Below are 14,806 nucleotides of genomic sequence, written 5' to 3'. Positions count from 1 at the left end.
GCCCTTCGGCCCATCGAGTCTGCACCGACATGTGAGAAACACCTGACCTACCTACCTAATCCCATTTAACAGCACTTGGCCCATAGCCTTGAATGTTATGACATGCCAAGTGCTCATCCAGGTACTTTTTCAAGGATGTGAGACAACCCGCCTCCACCACCCTTCCAGGCGGCGCATTCCAGACCATCACCACCCTCTGGGTAAAAAGGTTTTTCCTCAAGTCCCCCCTAAACCTCCTGCCCGTCACCTTGAACTTATTTCGCCTTGTGACTGACCCTTCAACTAAGGGGAACAGTTGCTCCCTATCCACCCTGTCCATGCATAATCTTGTACACCTCGATCAGGTCGCCCCTCAGTCTTCTCTGCTCCAACGAAAAGAACCCAAGTCTATCTTCATAACTTAAATGTTTCATCCCAGGCAACATCCTGGTGAATGTCCGCTGCACCCCCTCCAATGCAATCACATCCTTCCTATAATGTGGTGACCAGAACTGCACACAGTACTCCAGCTGTGGCCTCACTAAGGTTCTATACAGCTCCAACGTGACCTCCCTACTTTTGTAATCTATGCCTCGATTGATAAAGGCAAGTGTCCCATATGCCTTTTTCACCACCCCACTAACATGCCCCTCTGCCTTCAGAGATCTATGGACACACACGCCAAGGTCCCTTTGTTCCTCAGAACTTCCTAGTGCCATGCCGTTCATTGAATACTTCCTTGTCAAATTACTCTTTCCAAAGTGTATCACCTCACACTTTTCAGGATTAAATTCCATCTGCCACTTATCGGCCCATTTGACCATTCCATCTATATCTTCCTGTAGCCCAAGACACTCAACCTCACTGTTAACCACCTGGCCAATCTTTGTGTCATCCGCAAATTTACTAATCCTACCCCCCACATAGTCATTTATGTCGTTTATATAAATGACAAATATTAGGGGACCGAGCACAGACCCTGTGGTACACCACTGGACACTGGCGTCCAGTCACTGAAGCATCCTTCTGTCATCACCCTCTGTCTCCTACAACTAAGCCAATTTTAAATCCACCTTATCAAATTACCCTGTATCCCATGTGCATTTGCCTACTTTATAAGTCTCCCATGTGGGACCTTGTTATGAAGAGAGGTTGGATAGACTTGGGTTCTTTTCGTTGGAGCAGAGAAGACTGAGGGGCGACCTGATCAAGTTGTACAAGATTATGAGGGGCATGGACAGGGTGGATAGGGAGCAGCTGTTCCCCTTAGTTGAAAGGTCAGTCACAAGGAGACATAATTTCAAGGTGAGGGGTAGGAGGTTTAGGGGGATGTGAGGAAAAACTTTTTTACCCAAAGGGTGGTGACAGTCTGGAATACGCTGCCTGGTAGGGTGGTGGAAGCGGGTTGCTTCACATACTTGAAAAAGTACCTGGATGAGCACTTGGCAAATCATAACATTCAAGGCTATGGGCCAAGTGCTGGTAAATGGGATTAGGTAGGTAGGTTAGGTGTTTCTCACATGTTGGTGCAGACTCGATGAGCCGAAGGGCCTCTTCTGCACTGTGCGATTCAGTGATCCTGTGATGTTCTCATCCCTTTAAGATCACTGCCCTCTTATCCTCCCTAAATCTCTCCCTTCGTGGAAACTTCCCAACCCACATGCATAGCCAGCCCTTGACTTTGCTGTCACATGCCGTTTTGCTACTCCCATTGTATCAATTGCATATAAAGCTCCTCTGATCACTTCCTTGTATCACTCTCCATCCAAATCCCTTTTCCTCGTCCTATTCCTAGTTCTTCTTCTGTATCCATTCCTGAACCCAGTTCACTTACAACTGCATTTTCAAAATCCCAATTTTTTAGCCTTTGGTCCTCTGCTTGCCACAACATTTCTGCAGGTACTGATTTAATCACCTCCACCTTTGATCCCCTAGTCCCCAATATAACTATTACTTTCTCACCCTGGTCGTTTCCCTCGTACGGCCCTTATCTCTGCTCCCTAAAGTCCAAGGGATGAAAGGATATGACAGACAATTAATTTAGCCATTCACCGCCAGATCTCACTAGACCACATAAAGTACCATAAGGTCTTACTCTCGTCTGCTAAAACTGCTCACTATTCCAAGATCATCCTGGAATTCAAAGAGAACTCCCAGCTCTTTTATCTACTGTGCACCATCTTCTTAAACATCACTCCCCTGTCTCCTCCAACCTTATCTCCAACACTAAGTGCAAGAAGCCCACAGACTTCTTTGTCACTAAGATTGAGACAATCCGATCAGTTGCCTGTCGCTTCCTTCCATTCCACTAGCCCACTGGGCCAGACTTCCTCTAACACTCCCCCTCCCCTAGCCCTGAACCTGCATTTTTCTCTAGCTTTTCTCCCATCTCCCGAATATCCTTTCTTAGCTCATCTTATCCATGCAAACCACCTCCTGTTCCCTCAATCCTATTCCCACTAAACTGCTGACCACCCACCTTCCCTTCCTTATCCTCATATGTTATAAGCGATTCTATCCCTCCAGTGCTGTCTCCCTTTCTTTTGTAATCTGTCGTCGCCTCCTTTTCCTCTCCAAAGACCTTAAACCTGTTGTCACCTCCCAAACCTGTTTCCATCTTTCCCGGATCTCCATGTTTGAATCCCTCCAATTTGGTTTCCACTCCTGCCACAGTAGCAAAACATCTTTCAACGAAGTTGCAAATTACATCCTACATGATTGTGACAAAGATAAACTATCCATCCTCATCCTTCTTGATCTGCCTTTAGCCTTTGACACGGTTGACCACACCATCATCCTCCAAAGCCTCTCCACTGTCATCCTGCTGGGTGGCACTGCATTCACCCAGTTCGATTCTTCTCTATTTAATTGTAGCCAGATTACCACTTCCCACTCCCTCACCATTACCTCTGGACTTCCTCAAGGATCTATCCTTGACCCTCTCCTATTCTTCATCTACATGGTGACACCATTCACCACCTTGGTGACACCATTCAAAAACACAGTGTTAGCTTTCACATGTATGCTGAGACACCCAGCTCTACCTCAATCACCTCTCTCGACTCCTCCACTATTGCTAAAGTATCCGACTGCTTATCTGACATCCAGTGCTGTGTAAAGCTTAGGGGTTTTGAGGTATAAAACCTTTATACCTAAAATATTTAATTCGCTAATTTCTAACAGTTGGGTCCTCAATTGTGCCTGACCTAACAAGGTACAAATAACTAGTATTTATGAATCAAATAGAATTTGTTAAGCAACATGTTACATATACTCAACAAAAGCAATGAAGACAACATGGAAGATTCTTATCCCTCAAGGTCTTAGGATTCCTCGAGTGCTGCAAGCACAGGCGATGTCTTTCTTCTGTCTCTGAAGTGACATTACAGTGAACTGTGTCTCAGAAGAAACAAAGCACAGAAGCCATGTTAAAATTATGCCAACAAAGACTTAGTGCAAATCTGGGATGATTCTGCCCAAAGTGCGGTCGTATTGTCCCAAACCTGCCGCATTAATTATGCATTCCTGGGATACACGCCGTTTTCAAGGCAGGCGGCTTTCATTCACCCGCCGCACCATCACGTTGCCGCTTCAGCATGCCAGGCGTCATATTTAAAGGCCAGCTGCACACACACATTTCAGTGCTTCCAGCCCACGACTGCTGCAAAGCAGACATGGCCCTGAAAGGCAAAAAGACTGCAGCCCCCAGGTTCAATGATGCGTGCCTTTTGGATGCAGTGGAGGCTCGCCATGAAGTCCACTACTCTCACTCTAGCCGCAGGATGGGCAGCAACCTCACTAATTTGGCTTGGGAGGCAGTGGCAGCAGTAGTCAGCGCCAACGCCCTTCAAAAGAGGACAGCAACCAATGCTGCAAGAGGATAAATGATCTCCTCTGTTCCGCCAGGGTAAGTCACTCTTCTCATCACTCTCAACTCACACACTCACAAACCCATCACACATCCACAGCGCCCTCACTCACTGCCGGTTCAAGGGACATCATCATTTGCTCCCTCACACACACCTTCACGTCCTCATCCCATCCATGGGACCACTCACCACCCACACATGCCAGAAATACTTATCATCTGGCCTGGCAGGCATCCTGCTTACACTCTCTCCATCTCTATTCTTGCAGGACAGGCTGGCACACAGTAAGAGGGAGAGGTCGCAGACTGGTGGAGGAATGCCTGAAATCAAGGTTCTCATGGACTTCGAAAACAGAGCCATCCAGCTGGCCAGCGAGGATCTGGACCATTCCTGTGCTGACGGTGAGGTTGGCAGTGCTCTTACCAAGTGAGGATCCAGCAGTGCAAGATCCATTAGATAACCATGTTGTGACTGATATGCCCTGTTTCACGGGCCACTGCCTTGCACTAATTATTTCCCTTGCTTCCACAGGCACATCTCGGAAGGGAGGCGATGGTGTAATGGTATGGTCGCTAGACTAGTCGCAGAGACCAAGAGTAATGCACTGGGGACCCGGGTTCGAATTGCGCTACGGCACATGGGGGAATTTGAATTCAATAAAAATTTGGAATTATAAGTCTAATGATGACCATTAAACCATTGTTAATTGTTGTAAAAACCCATCTGGTTCAGGGAAGGAAATCTGCCGTCCTTACCTGGTCTGGCCTACATGTGGTTGACGCTAACATGCCCTCTGAAATGGCCTAGCAAACCATTCAGTTGTATCAAACGCGTATTAAAGTCTCAAAAAACGAATGAAACTGGACAGACCACCCAGCATCCACCTAAGCACGGGAAATGACAACGGCAAACTCTGCCCTGTCGACCCTGCAAAGTCCTCCTTACCAACATCTGGGGGCTAGTGCCAAAATTGGGAGAGCTGTCTCACAGACTACTCAACCAACAGCCTGACATAGTCATCCTCACGGAATCATACCTTACAGATAATGTCCCAGACACCACCACCAACAGGACAGACCCAGCAAAGTGGTATACAGTCAGGAGGGAGTTGCCCTGGGAGTCCTCAACATCAACTCTGCCCCTTCAAGTCTCTTAGCATCAGGTCAAACATGGACAAGGAAACCTCCTGCTGATTACCACATACCACCCTCCCTCAGCTGATGAATCAGCGCTCCTCCATGTTGAACATCACTTGGAGGAGGCACTGAAGGTGGCAAGGGCATAGAATGTACTCTGGATGGGGTACTTCAATGTAGATTAGCAAGAGTGGCCCAGTACCACTACTGACCAAGCTGGCCGAGTCCAAAATGACATAGCTACTAGACTGGTACTGCAGGTAATGAGGGATCCAACAAGAGGGAAAAACATACTTGACCTCATCCTCACCAACCTGCCTGCTGCAGATGCATCTGCCCATGACAGTATCGGTAAGAGTGACCACTGCACAGTTGTTGTGGGTATAAAGTCCTACCTTAACATTGAGGATACCCTCCATCGTATTGTGTGGCACTACCACCGTGCCAAATGGGATAGATTTCGAAAACATCTAGTAACTCAAAACTGTGCATCCATGAGGCACTGTGGGATATCAGCAGTAGCAGAATTGTACTCGAACACAATCTGTAACCTCATGGCCCGGCATATCCCCCACTCTACCATTACCATCAAGCCAGGGGATCAACCCTGGTTCAATGAAGAGTGCAGGAGGGCATGCCAGGAGCAGCACCAGGCATACCTAAAAATGAGGTGTCAACCTGGTGAAACTATAACACAGGACGACTTGTGTGCCAAACAGCATAAACAGCAAGTGATAAATAGAGCTAAGCGACCCCACAACCAACGGATCAGATCTGAGCTCTGCAGCCCTGCTACATGCAGTCGTGAATGGTGATGGACAATTAAACAACTCACTGGAGCAGGAGGCTCCACAAATATCCCCATCCTCAATGGTGGACGAGCCCAGCACATCAGTGCAAAAGCCAAGGTTGAAAAATTTGCTACAATGTTCAGCCAGAAATGCTGAGTGGATGATACATCTCGGCCTCCTCTGGAGGTCCCCAGCATCAGAGATGCCAGTCTTCAGCCAATTCGATTCACTCCAATTGATATCACTAAACAGCTGAAGGCACTGGAGCACTGGATACTGCAAAGGCTATGGGCCCTGACAATATTCCGGCATTAGTGCTGAAGACTTGTGCTCCAGAACTTGCCATTACCCTAGCCAAGCTGTTATAGTACAGCTACAAAACTGGCATGTACCCGGCTATGTGGAAATTTGCCCAGGTATGTCCTGTACACAAAAGGCAGGACAAATCCAACCCGGCCAATTACCGCCCCATCAGTCTACTCTGTATCATCAATAAAGTAATGGAAGGGGTCATCAACAGTGCTATCAAGTGGCGCTTGCTTAGCAATGAGCTGCTCACTGACGCCCAGTTTGGGTTCCGCCAGGGCCACTCAGCTCCTGACCTCATTAAAGCCTTGGTTTAAAGGAAGATGGTTGTGGTTGATGGAGGTCAGTCATCTCAGCTCCAGGTGATCACTTCAAGAGTTCCTCAGGGTAGTGTACTCGGCCCAACCATCTTCGGCTGCTTCATCAATGACCTTGCTTCCATCATAAGGCCAGAAGTGCTGATGATTGCACAATGTTCAGCACCATTCCCGACTCCTCAGATATTGAAGCAGTCCATGTCCAAATGCAGCAAAACCTGGACAATTTCCAGGCTTGGGCTGACAAGTGGCAAGTAACATTCACACCACACAAGTGCCAGGCAATGACCATCCCCAACAATAGAGAATCTAACCATCACCCCTTCAATGGCATTACCATCACTGAATCCCCGACTATCAACATCCTGGGAGTTACCATTGACCAGAAACTGATCATATAAATACTGTGGCTACAAGAGCAGATCAGAGGCTAGGAAACCTGCGAATTCTCTTGACTTCCCAAAGCCTGCCCACCATCTACAAGGCACAAGTCAGGAATGTGGTGGAATACTCCCCACTTGCCTGGATGAGTGCAGCTCCCGCGACACTCAAGAAGCTTGCTATTGTCCATGATAAAGCAGCCGGCTTGATTGGCACAACATCCACAACCATTCACTCCCTCTACAACCAACGCACAGCAATGTGTACTGCAGAAATTCACCAAGGCTCCTTAGACAGCACCTTCAAAACCCATGACCACTACCATCTAGAAGGACAAGGGCAGCAGACAGATGGGAACACCACAGCCTGGAAGTTTCCCTCCAAGCCACTCACCATCCTGACTTAGAACTATATCGCGGTTCCTTCACTGTCACTGGGTCAAAATCCTGGAACTCCCTTCCTAACAGCACTGTGGGTGTACCTACACCACGTGGACTGCAGCGGTTCAAGAAGGCAGCTCACGACCACCTTCTCAAGGGCAACTAGGGATGGGCAATAAATACTGGCCCAACCAGCGAAGCCCACATCCCACAAATTAATTTAAAAAAGCAGCCGCTGGAGTCCATGACCCAGGGTCTCCAATTAGGCCCAGAAGAAATCTATGAAGAGGAATCTGGTGGCACCCTCCTTGAAGCCCCATCACAGTGCTCACCCACACCCTCCACCAGCGCAGAGACACACACCTCGGTGGGACCTAGCTTTACATTAGACCCGAGATCGCAATCTGGTGAGCACATTATTCTGTCTGATCAGCAGCAGGCGGTGGCAGGATCATCCCAGGTGCCTGGCACTCAGAGGACTGCTGGAGGCCAGATATTTGCTGAGCCTGAGTCAGATGACGAGCCTCTGGACTCGGTGATGTCACAGTTGCTGGAGCTGCAAAGGCAAGCTCAGGAACATCAGGAGGGGACGTCGACTGCACTCCTCAGGTCGCAAGGCATGATCGAGGGGCCCGGTTCAACTTCAGGCTGAGGTGATAGCACCGGCATGCCAACTGGTATGATGGCGGCTGTCATGGAGATCATGATGTAGGATGTTGCTCCTGCACTGCTGCGTGGGCTCAACTCCATCGCTGACGCCATAGTTGGCCTCCAACAGTGTATACACGAGAGGAATGTGGATAACCCTTTCTCTTCAAGGAGTCAGCCAGGTGCTCTTGGGCACCCTTAGGGAGGAGGATCAGCAGGTGTACAGCTTTCCATCCAGGTGACTCCGGGAATGGCCAGCCCATCTGAATCCCCTCTTCCAGTGACCTCAGCAGCTCCAGCTCCACAGGCCGAGGAGGGTACCGTTGCCAAACAGCAGGACGCCGAAAGCAATCTGGGGCCCTCCAAGTCTCAGCCCTCCAGAGGACGCCTGCCAAGGTCATCACAGACAGTTAGCAGGCTACCTCCACCTCCACTGTGGATGGCCAGAGAGCACCAAGACCTAGTTGCAGGGTTAGGAACGTTAAGATGTAGTTGCACAGCCTGGGCACGGGTATTCATCACTTGTACATACTCTTCACTGTTGTCAATAAACTCCCAGGAATGACTCCCTGCCTATGGCTCCTTGTTCTGATGAGCAGTGTTCATGTCACTCAGATGTGAAACCTTTCAGCAGAAGATAACGGCAGGTATCTCAGTCCAGGGCTTCTTCCCTGTGATTTGTGCAGCCTTCAGACCAAAGTGATGGTCCGGCCTCACACTCCCTGGACACATTACTGATGCCTGCACCTCAACGGTGCTTGTCATTGCTGCCAGAATGTTGTGGGCAGGCATCACAGAGTTCCGTCATCCTCTCTGTGTGCTCTCAGCACCTTTAAGGTGGGGCTGGCCCAATCTTTTTAGCGTCTGTGACCAGTAGCGCTGTGCTCCTGAAGGGCTCAGGTGTTGAAGCTGGACAAAGGATCAGATGCTTCTAAAGTTTCATGGCGGCGTCTCTATGATATGACCCTGATCACAGAGCACAAGCGAGCTGCCCTCGGCCAGACAGGCGTCAGACATCCTCTGAAGCTATGTGAAGATATATGGAGCGTCCTCACTGCATGTCGTCATCACCCTCCTGCAATCGAATGACTATTAGGGCCTCCACTACTTCTCCCATGACAGGAGCATTATCACAGAGGGTATCTGCGTTGCCATAAGCCAGACTGGAGTCAAACATTCATTGATGCAAGATCTATGATGTCACCTCACTGCATGCCATCGTCGTCCTCCACAAACCTAGCAGCTATGAGGGCCTCCTGAGCATGCCTGCCTCATCTGGCCAATGCGAGCGCCTCATCCCCATCATCATCGCCTTCGAAGACCTCCTCACCCTCATCCCCATCGGCGTCCCCCTTATTGGAGGAGACCTCCAGCTCTTCCATCTGCTGCTCAGCCAGCTCCTCTCCCTGTTGCAGCACCAGGTTGTAAAGGGAGCAGTAGACAATGACGATGCACGACACTTTCTGTGGACTATATTGCAGGGCGCCACCAGACTGGCCCAGGTACTGGAACCTCATTTTCAGCACCCTGATGGTCTGCTCCACCAAGTTGCAAGTTGCAGCATGAGCCTCGTTACATCTTCGCACCGGTGTCATCAGCCACATCCTCGGTGGGTAGCCCTTGTCCCTGAGGAGCCATCCTTGCAGTTTCTGTGGACCCTGGAAGACTTCAGGGATCTGTGATCAACTGAGAATGTAGGAATCCCTGGAAACGATGCACGGACCTGCAGGATGCATTTGTGGTGGTCACACACCAGCTGCACATTCAGTGAATGGAATCCCTTGCGGTTGACATAGTTGACCACGTGTTACGATGGAGATCTGAGCACCACGTGAGTGCAGTAGATGGCACCCTGCACCTGTGGGCAACCCAAGATCTGGGCAAATCCAGTCGCTCTTGCATCCTGGCTGTCCTGGACAAAATGCACAAAGTGTGTGGGTGGAGGTTTGTGATATCCCTCAGAGGCCACCTGTGGAGCCCTGAAAGGAACCATTGGCATAGAAATTGAGCACTGCGGTCATTTTCATGGCCACTGGTAGTGGATGCCCTCCATGTCCCTGTGGTGCCAAATCCTGCAGTAGCTGGCAGATGTGACCGACCAGTTCCCTAGACATGTGCAGTCTTGGGCAACACTGGTTCTCGGTCACTGCAGGAATGAAAGGTGCCGTCAGTAGACCCTGGGCCTAGCTAGGCACCTAGCAGCGACGGCTCGCTGTGGCTGTGTGGGAACCCCAGCCGCCCCTTCTTCCAGAGGGTGCTGCTCCTCCCTCTGCGTAGCCTGGTGCCTCAGTCACTCTCTTCTCAGCCGTCTTCGCTCTCTGTAAGCCATAAAGAAGCACCCAATTGCACAGTGTAATTAAAACAAATCCAATTCCTTGAACCCAGACTTTTTGATACCTTTAAAATAATAAAATCCATTGACATCAATTTCTTGCAAACAGCTACCATCCTGCTCCTAGCCTTAACTGTAAATTGTCCCACATGCAGAAATTCAAGCTGAACTGTTTAAAAAGGTGGTTAAGATAAAATCCATAGATGCATAGATGTTTCTTCAAACTAACATAAAAGCCTAAAAATTAGTAGCATTATCAAAATCTTACAACTGGGTGAGCAAAAATTGCGTCCAATTCAATATTGGGAAGACTGCAGTAATGGTCTTTGGTTCCCACCACAATATTTGCGAGCCTCTAATTCTGGCCTTTTGAGCAACCCCGATTTTAATCACTGCCCCATTGGTGGCCATGCCACCAAGTGTTTGGGCCCTAAGCTCTGAAATTCCCAACATGTACCTCTCTGCCTCTCTACCTCGCTTTCCTCTTTTAAGATTCCCCTTGAAAGTTACCTCTTTGGCAAAGCTTTTGGGCATTTGGGCCAAATTTTGGGCCTTATCTGGGTTGGTGTGGAATTTTGTTCTATGAACCTCCTGTGAAGCACATTGGGTCTTTTCTTTACATTAAAGGCACTCTAAAAATATAAGTTGTTTTGAATGTATTGCCCATGGTAGATGGGTCAGTTACCAGAGAACGTATATTTAAGGTAATTGATAAAAGAACCAGGGAGAGATGAGGAGAGTATTTTTACACAGCGAGTTGTTGTGATGACCTGGAATGCACTGCCTGAATAGTTGCTGGACGTAGATTCGTTAATAATTTTCATAAAGGATTTGGATATATACTTGAAGTGGAGACCTTTGCAGGGCTATGAGGAAAAGGGAAGGGGAGTGGGACTTATTGGCTAAAGGGCCATATTGGGCCAAATGGCCTCATTCAGTGCTGTAAATATTGCTTGAGAATAAATGTAGCTCTCTGCTTTAAAGAATGTCTGGTCTGTCTATTTGTGATCTCAACTCTATTGTTTCTCTGATGGTCAGGATGCTGAGCACAGGATTGGTGGAGACTACAAGCTGATCTCCATGCTGCACAGTACATTGGAAGTGCCCTGGATTGCTGGGTTCCAACTGACTAACAGAACTCTCCCCCTTAACTCTGTAAGGCTCTGTGTTATAGTGAGCCACCCAGACCAGGAATGCCCCAGGTTAGACCCTATTTTGTGAGGAGGTTTGTGAGGATTAGACCCCTGACCTAGAATGGGAAATCAACAAAGCAATTCCATTTCTGATCCCTTTGCCATGAGTGATTGGTGCAAACTGTTTGAACCAAGTCATGTGCAAGAGAAAGATCAGACTGGAAGGCCCCTACAATGGAATCATTAGAGAACAGATGCTCCTTGGAATCCCACCTAAAAAAGAATGAATTTGTATTTGTGCAGTGCCTTTTGCAATCTTAAGACATCCCAAAAGGCTTTATAACCAAATTAAGTCCATTTTAAGTGTAGTCACTGTAGTAATGTAGGAAATGTGGCAGCCAGATTGTGCACATGAAGATCCTGCAAACAGTAATGTATTACCGCTTTTTGGCGTAGTTGGTTGAGGGATAAATACTTACCAAGGCACTGGAGATATCTACGCTGCTTTTCATAAAATAGTCCCTTGGGATCCTTTGCATCCAACTAAGAGGGCAGACGAGGCCTCAGTTTAACATTTCATTCAAAAAATGGCACCACTGTCAGTGCAGTACTCCCTCTGTACTGGTGTGCCAGCCAGGATTAATGGCTCAGTTACCCGACTTAGGATCTGCCCTGTCAGGTGAAGGGTGGAGGAAGCCCGCCATTGCTCATTTGTGTCTTGCAGCTGCTATTCTCAGTCAATCAATAAAAATAAACATTTGTTCTCCTTTCTGTGATTCAGGACAAGACCAGTGGTTACACGCCGGCCCACCGAACAATGAGTATATGGACCAGAGCTTCCAGCACCTAAGCGGGATTCTGAACCTTCCTCCACCAGATGTCGCAGTGAAGGAGGCTCTACGTAATGCTCAGCTAGTTGGAAAACCACTGGAATCATGGGTGTACGAGAGCGTGGGCAAGTTCTGGTCAGCTACCAACACCTGTGCAGTGGAACCTTCACCATGCCCATTACTGCCACCCTGTCAAAAGACTACCTGGAGTTCTCTATCAGATGACCCCAAATCTGAACTGGGACCAGTCAAAGGTGATGGGCGTCTGAGGTAGCATAGGAGGTGGGGGTGGGGGGTGGGGGGGTGGTTGGGGGTAAGGGCAGTGCACAGGAGTCAAGCCAGCAGAAAGAAACCCAAATGTGAACTGGTGTGTTGATCCAGTGTCCTGTCACTGGTAGACAGAAGAATGATAGCAATGTGTTAAAAAGACAATGCATAGAGTTTAAGAGGAAGGGGAAGAATGGATCACAGATCCCTGCATCACAAAGTCGTCCCAATCCAATGCAGCGATTAGATCTTTGTCAGGCGTTGAACTGAAGAGTCTGTCCTCGGCACATTGTGGCTTCATGAGGAATTATTGAACAGTGGTCCCTGGTTGAATGGCCATCAGTTGAACTTGGGGGAGCCCCATCATTCCTGGTTTCACCCGACTGTCTCTGGAATCTTTGTTGCTCCATAATGTTGCTAGGATCCAGTTTGTGGTTGAATTTGAGCAAACTGTTGTTGGGTGGGATGATATGAATTGATCCAATAATTTGAAAGTCATCACCACATTCCTTAGAGGAAAACACCAACTAATTAAGATGTTAAACATATTAACATATGGCCCCAACTTCAGAACTCTTCATAAAGACATTGTTTATTGAAAAATACAGCCTCCAGTTTTTGCTCATCAAGCAGAATGATATCTGTGTTGGGGAATGGAACACTTTCCACTCCAGGCATCCAGTATCAGCATCAAACACTTCCATGCAGACAGCATGGGTTAGACACAGAGTAAAGCTCCCTCTACACTGTCCCAACAATAAAATTCAACCCCAATCTGAGAAGTGTGCTTTTTAGTGTAGGTGTATGATTTTCTTTCCACTCTAACCATCCTGAGTAAGATTGTTGATATAGTGATGAATTAGCAAATATGGAAGGAACTTATTTCTAATTGGCCTGATCACTTCCACAGGCCTAATATCCATTTTATTATAATTGAAATCCAGTCAATTTTTTGACTCAATAAACAGAAATAAGCAAGCAGAGGAGGACACAAAAATCGCAAGCAATGATTCTTAAAAGAGCTGTATAATTTCAGACTAATGTCTAGTTACTGGGGCAGTAGTGAGGCTCAGTAAACCTGGGTTCAGGAAAAGACTAAAGATAATCCAAGTTTCTCACTCTCGACCATGAACCAGCAACCTCTACTGTCCCTGAGGTGAGGGCAGGATTGGATTCATCACATGGTTTTCTGTGGTTGAATTGTCGACACCCACTGTCTTGGCTGATAAAGAATAACCAATTGTGTGAGGTACGGATTTCAGGTGATGACAAAATAATAGGGGTGGGAAATGAGCAGAATTTCTTTACCCAGTGAATTAAGATCTGGAATGCACTGCCTAAACAAGTGGTGGAGGCAGATTCACGAGTAACTTCCAAATGTAAGTTAGATAAATACTTCAAAAGGAAAAATTCGTGGGCCTCTGGGGAAAGAGCAGGAAGTTGGACAAATCAGATAACTTCCTCAAAGAGCCAATAATGGCATATTGCACCGCATGGCCGCCACCTGTGCTGCATATTTCTACACTCAGAGGGTGAGGTGTGCTGCACCCCAGTAAAGAAGGATATTTTTAAAAATATTTTTCATTATGGAATAATTGTTGGCACGAAACCTAGTTTTCATTTGAGAAACATATGATGCTTCCTGTACCAGAGCAGCATCCTGGCTGACATCACTCCCCCATTCCTTCTTTCAAACAAAAACATTCGGACTCTGGCATTGAAAGATTTTGTTCTTTGAAAGGTCCTTCCATTTGATTTTACTATCCAACTTGTTTTGATGAGGACAGTACCAAATGAAACATTGTATAGTTTCTGTAATATAGAAAATGTTATGTATATAGTATATAGTTACTTCGGTATGTGACTATATTACCACATTATTACATATGACCAAACACCTTCCCTGATTCAGCTGTCAAGATCTGTATCTTGCTTCTTTACCCTGCCCCTCAAAACACACAGAGAAATGAGAATTCATATTTTTTCAATAATAAAGTATACACTGTTTGTCTGTAGAAACCAGTAACTTTTTTTTAAAGTAGACAAAATTCGCAAGTCCCAGTTATTTGCTAAAGGAATGAAGCCACAAGATTCCACAGTTTAAAAACAGAAGAATATTTTACTGTATAAGTGTAAACAAAGCAAAGACTAAATACTATCTATCCTATTCTCTAACATCCAGAATTTACAAGTTTAATATGAATTAACAGGCAAATCGTGGTTTAATGATAAATTGCAAATTAAATGGCAGTTACAGCTAAGGCAGGTGTTATGAATTGCCTCAGCAGACCACTCAGATTTTAGTGATCAGTATGAGTCACAATGTCCTTCAAGCTCTTTCTTCCTCATAAGGAATTTCAGCTCCCCTCCTTCTAGGAGCTAGTCTGACCTCCAGTCGACAGCAGTGCACAACCAACCTGAGTTCCATGGGCATAGT

At 47.2% G+C, this 14,806-nt stretch overlaps 1 protein-coding gene across 2 annotated transcripts in view; it reads left to right on the top strand.

Annotated features, from left to right (window-relative positions):
- xylt2 (xylosyltransferase II) overlaps window positions 1–14,388 on the top strand; it is a 261,068-nt gene extending 246,680 nt beyond the window's left edge. For both annotated transcript variants that reach the window (XM_078570870.1, XM_078570869.1), the window contains exon 11: window positions 12,054–14,388. In XM_078570870.1, coding sequence (XP_078426996.1) covers window positions 12,054–12,376 — 323 coding nt within the window. In that variant the 3' untranslated portion in view covers window positions 12,377–14,388. The remainder of the gene's footprint in view (window positions 1–12,053) is intronic.
- Window positions 14,389–14,806: the final 418 nt, after the last annotated feature.

This window comes from Cetorhinus maximus, chromosome 24 (genome assembly GCF_964194155.1).
Source record: "Cetorhinus maximus chromosome 24, sCetMax3.hap1.1, whole genome shotgun sequence".
NCBI lineage: Eukaryota > Metazoa > Chordata > Chondrichthyes > Lamniformes > Cetorhinidae > Cetorhinus > Cetorhinus maximus.
This window is presented reverse-complemented; position numbering and strand designations above follow the sequence as displayed.